General features: G+C 41.1%; 1 protein-coding gene across 8 annotated transcripts in view; it reads right to left on the minus strand.

Annotated features, from left to right (window-relative positions):
- arhgap32b (Rho GTPase activating protein 32b) overlaps positions 1-12,327 on the minus strand; it is a 128,475-nt gene that overhangs the window by 88,766 nt on the left and 27,382 nt on the right. For 6 of the 8 annotated variants that reach the window (XM_012868112.3, XM_012868109.3, XM_012868111.3 and 3 more), the window contains one exon: positions 3,205-3,489. The exons of 1 other annotated variant lie outside the window; for it this stretch is intronic. In XM_012868112.3, the coding sequence (XP_012723566.2) occupies positions 3,205-3,299 (95 nt within the window). In that variant the 5' untranslated portion in view covers positions 3,300-3,489. The remainder of the gene's footprint in view (positions 1-3,204; positions 3,490-12,327) is intronic. One more of the 8 variants, XM_036143477.1, reaches the window with a different exon arrangement.

Below are 12,327 nucleotides of genomic sequence, written 5' to 3' on the forward strand. Positions count from 1 at the left end.
TACAGAAAACTGAAGACTGTGGTGGAGATTCACCTTGCAGCAGGACAACTAACCAAAACATCAGAGCTACAGTGAAATGTTTTAGATCAAAGCACATCTGAATGTTAGAATGGCCCAAAGTCCAGACCTCAAACAATCAAGTAATAAAGACAAACTTAACAATGGCTGTTTGCAAATACTTTTCATCCAATCTGACAGCTTTACCCATTTTGCAGAGAAGATGAATGAAGGCTGCAGTAACATAACTTAAAAGAATAATAGCTGTAAAATAAACTAAATGTAGTTTGTACAAAATATTCCACCAAGGAGGCAGAAAGGAAATGCATCACCACATTTTATTTTTCAATTCCAAAACCATGCTTAATTTTTCTTCAACTTTACAGTTCCTACTTTGTTATGGTCCGACAAATAAAACTCAATAAAATATATTGATGTTTGTGGTTTTAAAATCACAATGTGGAAACTGGCACAGGGTTAGAATAATTTTGCATGGCACTGTACATGTTTGATAATTTCACCTAAAAAGGTTTCAAATACACACAAATATAAATTGTTTGATGAAACTAACCACGGCAGGAATGCAAAGAGCAAGCCTAAAGAGTCACTGCCTTAATGTCCACCTCTGATTGCATAACATGCCAGAAGAGATCCCCAGGATGTGTTTGAGATCTGCTAAACATCACTGGCAGGAAGATGAACAGCTGTAATGTGGAAGAAATAGGTGACATCCCCCACAGGACCCACACTCTGATAAGAGAAGCTGCCAAACAAAGGAAGTGTGGAATGTTGTGTGTGCATTTCTTATAGCCAATGTTTGTCGTAAAACACAATCCAGAAGCAGGATTTTAGATTCAACTCAGAGAGACTTTACAGATATAACTTACAACTGAAAAATGCAAGAGAATCTTTCTTCTCTGAGATCATTAAGAAAAACATTAATAACGCTCGTGTCTTATTTTCCACAGTCGACAGGTTAACAAATCCTCCTGTGTCCGTGGCTTCAGAACTCCACTCCACCAGGGCCTGCAATGAATTTGCTAACTTCTTTACTGAGAAAATCCTAAATATTAGAGGATCAGTTTGTACTTCCACACCAACTCTAGAACCAAAGCTGTATTCAGCTGGAACTTACCCTGACAAAATGTCCCATTTCAGCGAAATAAACCACAAAAGCTTAGAGGAGATCATACAGCAGTTAAGTTCCTCCTCATGCTGCCTTGATGTTCTCCCCACAGCTTTCTTTAAAAAAGTTTTACCTGTCATAGCGTCTGATTTGACTCAGATAATAAACACGTCCCTTCTGTCAGGTGTTTTCCTCCAGTCCCTAAAAACAGCAATTATCAAACCACTGCTGAAAAAGAACAATTTAGACAAACTTCTACTCCAGAACTACAGGCCCATCTCAAACCTCCCCTTTATCAGTAAGATTATTGAAAAAGTTGTATTTCAACAATTAAACACCTTCTTAACAACGACCAGCCGCTTTGATGGTTTCCAGTCAGGTTTCCTCACCACAGTACAGAGACCGCCCTTATCAAGGTGTTTAATGACATCCATATAAATACAGACTGTGGAAGAACCACCGTGCTGGTTCTATTGGACCTCAGTGCAGCATTGATACTGTTGATCACTCCATCCTGTTAGAGCGCCTGGAGAACTGGGTCGGCCTCTCTGGTACAGCTCTCAACTGGTTTAAATCCTACTTAAAGGACTTTTTTGTATCAGTAGGTAACTTTACATCAGAGATGACAAAAATCACATGTGGGGTTCCACAAAGGTCCATCCTGCGTCCCAGCCTCTTCAATATCTACATGCTCCCTCTAGCTCAGATAATAAAGAACAACAACATCAGCTACCATAACTATGCAGACGACACACAGCTCTACATCACTATGTCACCAGGTGACTATAAACCAGTTCAGGCACTGAGGAAATGCCTAGAAGAAATTAATGCATGGATGTGCCAAAATTTTCTCCAATTGAATAAAAACAAAACTGAACTAATAATATTTAGACCAATAGAGGAGAGATCAAAAGTTAGCACACAGCTTCAGCTGCTTCAGCTAAAAACCACTGATCAGGCCCGAAACCTGGGTGTAGTGATGGACTCAGACCTGAACCTCCAAAAGCATCTAAAGACAATTACAAGGTCAGCTTTCTATCTGGAACAAACTTCCAGAAAACTGTAAAAGTGCTGAAAGCCTGAGTTTCTTTAAATCAAGATTAAAAACACATTTGTTTAGGATTACCTTCGACTTCTAATTGAACTGTATTACTGAAATATATTTAGTTTACTTTGTACTCCAACAGATTTTACTTGTTTGCTTTTAATTTTTATTTTCTCAAGTTCTATTTTGTTTCTGCATTTTATTCCTGCTTGCTTTCATTCTGTTTTATTTTCCTATATTTTACTCATGTAAAGCACTTTGCATTGTCTCTGTACTGAAATGTGCTATATAAATAAATGTGCCTTGCCTTGCCTTGCCTATGTGTTGTTGTTAGTGTTACTGCATGAGGGAAGGTGTGTGTGTGATGACACTGCACGAGCATGCTTGTGTGGGCGTACAGCTGGAACAATGACGTAATTGGCTGAAAGCTGGTCTGCATGGTCCCTTGGTGTGGGCAGTGGTCGCTGCTGAAGATGAATGACTGTGGCTGAAGGAAATGTGAATGAAGGCTTTCCAGCAGGGACGATTAGGGATGGCCGTCTTCCAGTTGCTATGGGGCTGATAGGCTGTGTGTGTCTGTGAGTAGAGTCGGGGGTGGGGGGAAACTTTATACAGGGTGGGGTGGTGACTGTGCAAACTGGCCCTATCAGCTGAGGTTTAGCACTGAGGCAGAGCTATACATCGATGGCTCCCCCTCCCTCCCCTGCATGCGCATACCTTGGTGTCATTTCTCCTTGAGGAACCCACTATTCTATCAGCACATACATGTGCAAACACACACAAACCAGATCCTGTAACTGTTGTAGAGCAGGCCATTTACCCATGGAAGAGGGAGCTATGATGTAGAGGGACACACGCAAAGAAAATCCCCCCACACACACACACACTACTTCATTGACTATAAACAAACTAGCATGCTCACTAAACCCTACCTGAGGTGTGGTCCTATTCCTCACACACACACACACACACACACACACACACATCTGATGGAGACGGCACAGGGCAGCGTGTTTCTGGGGGGGTGCGCTCTTACCTGTCCAAGATGTCATGGCTGGACGTGGCTGTGGCTCCCAGCAGTCCCAGTGCTGCACTCCCCACCGCTGCAGCAGCCCCGCTGCCTGCCTCCATGATACTGACTCACCGCAATGAGCAGCCTGCCAGAGGAGTGGAGAGGGAGGGAGGGAGGGACGAGTACGAGAGGGAGGGAGAGGATGTGAAGAGGTAGATCAGGAAAGAGAAATACAAATGAGACAGAAGGAATCACATGTAGAGGCAAGAGAGATGACGACGAGGGGGTAAAGCTGGGAGCAGAGGGAGGCTGTGGTAGTATCAGAGGGGATGAGTGTGGAAAGCATTGTAGAGAAAAATGAGAAGAATATGGAAAGAGAGGGGAGGGGGAGGGAGGAGAAAATCATGAAAATCACAAGCCTTGCAAAGCAGGATTTCACCAGGGTGTATACACATGGAGACTGTGGCACACACTCAGTGGGAATCAGTAGTGTAACACCAACACTCTCTGACGTTTTCCTTCACAGCCCAGAATTTAACCATCAGGCTTTTTACAGTCAACAACAGAGCTTAGACTGCACTACATCAGACTTCCTAAAGGCAGACATGCAGAAAAACAGCAGCTCACAGTTGGGATTAACGCCAGACTATAAATACGTGAAAAGTCAAGATCTTTTTTCAATCAGTCAAAGCACTTTTATTGTGAGGTAAACTAGAAAAATAAGGCCAGTAAGAATAGATGAACAGAAAAAAAGAGAAAGAATGTGTGCAAATATTAGTAAAGAGTCCATGTGGTCCATTAACTATGTATGGGTGTCTGACATCCTAAATAAAATTCTTTGATAGAAATAAACTGTGACAACTACAAAAACAGAGAGGAGAAAAAAATAAGCATCCTCAACTGCAGTAGAACCAATGATTATAATCATGATAGCAAATATAAATAAAAAAATAAATGAATAAGTATGAGCAACACCAATAAGTAAAGTAATAGGTAAATAAACAAGTCAATTAATAAATGGGAAGGGGTGATTTTATAAATTCTTGATTCCTTTTTGACCCTTGAACATGGCAGCTGAAAGCACCATACCTAAGAGCTAGCATGTCATTCATCATCATCATCATCATCATCATCATCATCATCATCATCATCATCATCATCATCATCATCATCAGTGTGGAGGTTGTTACTGACAGAAGGTCAATTTCAGCATCAGTGGGATGTTTAAAAATAAAGTTGGAGGAGAAGTAATTTAAAGCAAAGTCATTTCTACAACATGTTGACACTTAATGTGTCAACATGTATGTGTTTCATTCAGGCTGTGAAAGAGTGAGAGAGAGCAAGACTTGCAGCAGATACCAGAAAGTCTGAATGATTACAGCAAATTTGCTCCATTTTATCCCCTTTAGCCTGTACCTATAAGTGGAGGATAAATTCTATTTTTGGATATGTTTAAATGCTGATATGAATAATTTCAAATTATTAACAAATGACAAAACTTCTCTACATGTTGATTTATAACATACGCTTTAAATCATTTTTTTAAAAACTCAGCGGCTTGTAAGACGGGGCGACCAGGACAGTTGGAGAGTAAACACAAAGTCACATGGATAAGACCCTCTGCATTAAAGGGAAAATGAGTGCGTAAAACTATTCTGAAATATTTGAAAAACAAGACAAACAAGAAAGCATATCACAGTCTCAGCTGAAGGCACAATAACAACAGCAGATTTTACCTGCCACAGTGAACCAGAGGGCCATTAAGCAAGTGATGACAAAGCTCCTCCTAACAGTGGAGGAAATCACAGGCTTCACTGTAACTTTTACTAGAAAAGATCCGTCTGCTGACAATCACTGAGAACCAGGGCTTTCACACTATGGAGCCTTCCTCGGATGTCACATTTCATTTCAAAGAGATTTTTCTGCAACAGAGATGCACATAACATGTCAACGCATGCACCATGCTGCATCAATAAGCAATTTAGAATTGTTTCACAACCTTCTGATTTATTTATTTGTTTGACCTGGAATCATCAAGTGTCTAAAGATCCAACATCTGTCTTTAATGGAACCTGCTGGATTTGGAAATGTAATTCCTTTGGAAATCTCAGCTGCATTCTCCAGGAAATACAGAGCTTGCTGATTTAGTCCTGCTAGCTGCACTGACCTGACTAATTGTTAATATAAACAGTTTAAAATGTCAAATCCAAGTGGGTATTTCTTTGTTTTATACTAGTAAAACCCAGGTTTATAGCAACAGCTCTCACACATGTGGCGTGACCCTTCTCTTAATATGAATAATTAATGACTGCTAATGAGAAACCGGACTGATGCATCTTTATTTATTTATATCTTCGGGTTCAAGTTCCCTCAGGAAGCAATAAAATCCCTTTAATATTATGTTTCCCAAAACTGTACATTTCAAAGCTATACACCAAAAAAAGCTACAGTTGCTTTTTTTATAGACAAAGTCAAATGTCTATATCGTAACCTAGCAAAGCTCTGGAATTATAAGGATTTCACTCTTTTTCAGCGATGTTAAAAAGTGAAGCACAGAAAGCAGAGCAACAGCTGCTCCATCACCAGCTGAAGGAGGAAAGTGTCATTCAGCTCAGCCGGCTCAACAGCAAGCTAATCTTCCTGAACCTTCAGAAAGTAACATTGACCACGATGATCCCCAAGTCTTAGCCAGACCCAGACACTGATCTGAGAGGAGGAGAGAATCCACGGCCTTGGATGACCCTGGCACACAAAAGCTAGATTAGCAGGGCAGTTTTACTCACAGTAACCTTCTGAGGGCTATGGAGGAGTAGTGGTTACAACACGCCACTAGCAATCCTGGGAAGGCTGGTTCAAATCCCACAGACTGCCACTCTGGGTCCCTGAGCAAGGCCCCTGGCCCCAGAATGCTCCCTGAGCACCACACAGTGGCAGCCCACTGCTCCCTAAGGGACAGGTTAATGCAGAGAGCTGATTTCAATGCCATGTACAAAGTTATAACGACAAATAAAAAGATGACGATGATGATTATTATTATGAGCCACTGCTGAACAGAATATGTGGGAAAGCAAAGCCTCCAAAGACATGCAGCCTGTTCTAATTCCCTTTCCTCAGACGCTGGTAGAGTCATATTCCTGATGAAGACGTAATTCTTTGGTCCTCTTTCTGTTCAGTCCAGAAGGTTTTACGTTCGTCTCAGAAAGCGCCCGGCTGATGGAGACGAGGAGTCTGAATAATATGTGTTCTCCTTCAGCTGGGTGAGCACTGCCAGGCTTAAAGTGCTTGCTAAACAGCAACAGGATCTTAACTTGCTTGAGTTTTCTCATGGATCAGAACACTGACTCTGGTGACAGGTACAATCACTTTAAACGAGCCGTCACATTCCTGAAAATCTGTCCCACAAAACTGACAGCAGTGCAACATCCTGTCAGAGATATGAACCACTATAACCATCATTGGTGATAAACATTAAATTCTTATTGTGGGTCAGTATGCGTGACAATATGATGATTCATCTCAGAGTACATTACTAGAAGTGTTTTTTTGTTTTGTTTTCTGGCTGATAACTGCCATTTAGTTTCATCTTGTTATAGTTTGTGTGTATATATCAGATGTTGGCTATAATGACAATATTAAATCGGATATGAATACTGAACGTTTCTATCGATGCATCCCTAGCTGTCATCATACCTGTCCAGGGCTCCATTCACACTGCATGTCTTGATGCTCAATTCTGATTTTTTTGCTGAAATCGGGTGATCATTCATACTACGATACTATTAAATGAGACCACCATCATACTGCTGTCTGAACGGTTCAAGAAGTGAGCCACATGTGTAGAAACAGGAGACGTCACACAGCAGGTCTTGATGCTCAATTCTGCACTGTTATAATGTAATCTGGATGTTTCTACAGGGGGTCAAAGGAAATGATGGGATATGGGTGGCATTTCCCTGCAGTGGGAACATAGCCTAAATGACCTGCTGTTGGTGCTCACATACTGAACCAATCTCACTTTTGATTGATGGTGTGCTCTAATTGTAGAATATGAATTACATAGATAGAAAACCTGTTCTGATTTGTCCATTTATGAGCAAAGAAACAAGCTGACCGCCCAGAGCAGGTCCTTTGGTATTCACGTTTGACATCAACACGGCCTCGTCAGTGCGCAACAGATCATATTATACCCTCTACACAACTGAAAAAGGAAATTTGTCGTCCTGACCACTTTAAAATGAAGGAGACTTTTAGCTTTTCTCAATTTTTTAGATCACACTGGTAGCTGGAATCCCATCTTCTCCAGAAGGACTGCCGTGACACACTTAACCACATGACTACCTCCAGATCAAACTCTTAACAGCAACGCAGTAGAAATGACCCAAAAAAACAAGGGGTTCATCCAGGCAGATTTCTGTGGCCACTATGTAATCCTAGAGGAGACAGCAGAAGGAAGGCTGGTGTGTGTGTGTGTGTGTGTGTGTGTGGGGGGGGGGGGGGGTCTTCATAGGCCCCACTGAAGCAGCTGTTTCTACATCTGAGGCTGTCTTCCTGGGCATAATGATTCTCTGGGTTCTCTGATGTGTATCTCTGCTAAAAAAAGCCCCCAAACAGGCAAAGTTGCTTTAATAATATGGACAGAAAGCAGTTATTGACCAAATAAAGACATCATCGTTGCTGTGATTCAATTCAGATCCTCTAAACAGAGCACAGGATGGGAAGTTTTCTAACAAGTGCAATGTAACGAATGATAAGTTGACTAATGATGAGCAGAGAGCACAGTGGACATAGCCAGTTCATCCTAAAATACTGTAGACTGCTGCTCTGAAACCACACACACACACACACACACACACACACACACACACACACACACACACACACACACAGCTCAATCTCACACTCCCTGCTGTGGTGTGTTGGTGTCTGCCTGCATAGGATGTGGGCACATAACTCCATGCACCTTCTCTTATTTGGTGTGTGTGTGTGTGTGTGTGTGTGTGTGTGTGTGTGTGTGTGTGTGTGTGTGTGTTAAGTAGGCAGCACAAAGCAGGCTGAGCTTCCCACGATCACCTGATGCAGCAGAAAACAGCGAAGATGGCCGACATTGTGAAAGGACAGCCTCAGCTCATCCCAGAGGAGATTAGAAGTCAAGACTGAAAAGTGGTGACAGCAGAGAAAACTGATCCCTGTCACCACAGTGGCAGCACCACTGCTGGTGAGGAGACACTGGACACATAGATGTGCACCTCGCCAGCTTGTTTGGTGGTAGTTTTAAGGTTTGCTGAACTTGGCTCAGGTTTTTCTACTTTATGTTCTAAGCTTGTTTCCAAACAAGCCACTGGAGTAAAATGTACATTGAACAGATCAGTGATTTCCATTTGATTAGAAATCACACATTTAAGTAAAAGTTGTTCACAGTAAACATGATCCTAACAGAGATTCTTCTTTCAGTTTCTAAAGAAATCTTTTGGTTTCTGATATGAGTAAAGCAGCAAAACATTTTTTTTAAATATTTGTAATAATTCATGTGTTAAATAAAGCTTAATAAAAACATGCATGCATTTTGAAAAATGTTAATGTTGATATTTTCCAGTGAGTTGGCCATATTGGTAACAATAACTGTCATATCAGGCAAGTTATTGTTTAATAACTACAAAAAATGAATCTAAAGAGCAAGTAGTTACGTAACTTCAGCCTTTAGAGCACATGACAGGGTTTGAGCCAATCAGAGACAGAGGAAGTGTTTTCTATTAGGAGAGCATTCAGAAACTCCTTTCCCTGATACCTCTACCCTTCCTGTGTTCAGGATGAGGGAAAAATACACTGATCTCTATTTATTCACTGGAGTACTGATTGGCCCGAAAAACTGAAGTCACTGGCCGCCATCTTGCTCCTCTCTACTCTCACAGAATCCTGTAGGATTTGGTTGCAACAACAAGCAGTTTTCTGGCTATGTGAAAACGTTTCACAGGTAATTGTACAGTCAGTGGATGTACTAACAACTACTAGGAAATTATGTGCTGAAATATCTCTCTCTCTTTCTATATATATATATATATATCAATAAATAAAATGCTAAATATTTTAGCACATGACTTTCCCAAACATTCTCTAAGATGAGCTGCTTTGTGGATTTTCTTTATTCCACCAAAAAATAAATGTTGGCTCTACTATATACTACTACAAATACAGCATTTCTATATATTAAAGCATCAGTTACTCACTTTTTAACAAAAATTAAAAAAAGATATGAGCAGGACTTCTGCACAGTAGTGTATTAATTATTAATTATACGCCTATTTTAATTTACTGTCATTACACCAGAAACACCAGGCTGCCTTAAGTATAACTCTCCAAATCCCATCCAGGCCTTGTTTATTCTGCTACTCACTGAATAGACAGCAGTTGAGTAATCAGATGCAACATCTGCTTTGTTAAGTTAACTGTGGCTAAATTTGGAGCCCGCCTGGATTGTGATAATTACAGTAATCTGTTGTTGAAGCACAGGGGGCCAAGCCAGTGGCTGTCCTCCCCAGAAAACCCAATTAAGGTTTGTTTAAAATGTGAATCCAACTTTCTGTGAATAGCATGGGGATAGGAGGCCCTGAAAGCAACACAACAACCACTTACTCCGTTGTTGACAGTGTGGCATAACGAGGAAATACCTGGTGAATGATGCATCATATGTGCATTGGCACATGACTTCAGCCCAAGTCAAGCTTCAGGTTTTACATCAGATCAGTATTTCATGGAAGAAGGTATTAACTTGCATCTACAACCCCATCAAGAAAAGCTTTTTTCTTTACAGTTTGCGTTCACTTAGGTGATCTCTGGCAGTTATGTCAGCCTCTGCTACTCCTCCTTTGTTGAAAAATGAAAAGAGAGACAGCTCTATGGCCTGAATTCATCAACAATGCAGCTGAACAACAAGTGTTGAGCGCAGCCCCTCTGCCTCGAGACATTGATGTGCAAATCAGCTGGTGACGTCAACCTGGGCACTTCTGAAACAGTTCCCGTAGGACCTAGCAACAGCATTCACCCTTCTACGTTCTTCTCCATTGTTTCTGAAAGTCTGAGTGGAGGTTAGGGTTTCCATGGATAGAGGAACCACAATCTGAAAAGCATTAACCCACTTAGGAACTTCCCCAGTATATTCAATTAAATAAAGTTGCTTTATTTGCTGCTTTCACTTCATCTGACAAAGCTGAGCTCCTGTTTTTGAGAGTTTGAAAAGGTCCAAACAGACTCTACTGAAGGTGTGAGGACCTAACTATGCTGATCTCACGGCAAAAGGCTAACACTGAGGTACGGGATCCCACAAATCAGTTAATAGCAGAAAATTCACAGTCTGAACTGAGCAGCTTGTTCAACAACAAGCTGAACTTTATTTTCCAGGTCAGTGATTCACAATGACGAGGCAACATGTGATACTGAGCTCAACTCTGTGCACAAGTTCATTCTACTGCAAATAAACCAACATATTGCAACACCACAGTGGATCCTAATTCTGATCCAGAACTGATAACCAGAAACAGACTCCTTCCCCTGGTTTCATTCAGACGGTGAGGGCGTTTATCTTTAGGCCATTCTCCAAAGATGGGCATTTGTTTACAGACATTTTTGTTTCCTAAGGCTCTAAGAGGCTCTTTTCCTGGGTAAAAACAGTTTCCTCTTTAGAGTATTCCCACAACATAATTCCTAAACATATACTACACATTGCAAGTTTTTACCAATTGCCCAGCCCTAGTTTACAACCTCTTGCACATCTCTGGTAAGGATGTACGCTGTCTAGGGCAAAGGTTTCCACACATCCCAGCCTGTGACCCTCAAAATAACAGTGCCAGAACCTGCCCACCCCCTTACAGCATGTGGGATATTTTTGGGGGGAAATTATAAGAATATAGTCATAATATTCCCAGAATAAATTCATAAAAGTTGAGAAGTAGGATTTTATAAGCACTCTTACAAAAAAGGGGAGCCCCCCCCCGTGTTAAAATGAGGAATGTTGAGCATCTTGTAAAGTTATACTTTGGTATTGATTTCACAAATAAGGAAATACTAAATCTTTTTAGCACATCAGCATCAAATCATCTCGCGACCCCCCCCTAGACCCGCCAGGGGGTCCAGACCCACACTTTGGGAACTGCTCCAAGGTATCACAGAGACAGACATGTATGGGTAGCCTCATGAGACATCAGCTAGTTTAACCCCGGTCTTTATTTTATAATAACAGGAGTGACTCTACTCCTTATTAAAACAGCTAATGACCACTTCCAGAAGAAAGACAAGGAAACAAATACGCTCAATGTGATTTTCTAATGATAGTGCAAATGCACTAGCTCCTGAACATTAAAACTAGCTAGAAATTGTTGTTGATGGGTCAAAACTGAGGAAAATAAATTGTAATTGGTCTATTGCTAAAAATATATATGCTCTTAACTACAGAAAGTGGGTCAGTTTTCTTAATAAGGCCCTTATAAAACTACCCCTCTGTTTTCATTCATTTATGGGCACTGCAGACCTGCTAGATATACTTTACAGGACAGTGCTGGCTGTCCAAAAATACTTTTTAAATATCTGCCATAGACCAACATCCCTCCCTCTCCCTCCTCTCAGTCATCAATCATTCCAGTCGGACAGGCAATTATATTTTATTGGAACAATGTGAGAGCAGCCTGCCTGGATCAGTATGCAGTACAATGGAGGGATATCTGGTAATGGCTCCTCATGTCAAAGCATTTTCTCCTCATTCTTATTCATAAATCATTTTGAGGTAAATGTCCACAGGCACATTTATCAGTTTAAGTTGTATGAAACCCTCTTCCACAGCTATTGTGGGAATCACCTAAATTCATTCTTGCTTGCAGCTCGGCCGCGGCTCTGTGAGACCCTGACATTTACGACGACACCCTGAGTTGTGTTTAATGAGGCTGGAGCTACTCAACATTCTTCTAGTCGTGTCTAACCCCTCTCTGTACAGCATCAACACTGGTAACAACCTTGATATCATCTGCTAACAGCTTCATTGTTGTGTACCTGAACCGTGTAAAGGCACGTGCGAGTAAAACTCTTAAGTGTTGAATGTAAAATGCTGGAATCCCTCTGATAATTTGCATCTCATAAAACAAAAAATTCCCTCGCAGATTT

Source organism: Fundulus heteroclitus, chromosome 11 (genome assembly GCF_011125445.2).
Source record: "Fundulus heteroclitus isolate FHET01 chromosome 11, MU-UCD_Fhet_4.1, whole genome shotgun sequence".
NCBI classification, from domain to species: Eukaryota; Metazoa; Chordata; class Actinopteri; order Cyprinodontiformes; family Fundulidae; genus Fundulus; species Fundulus heteroclitus.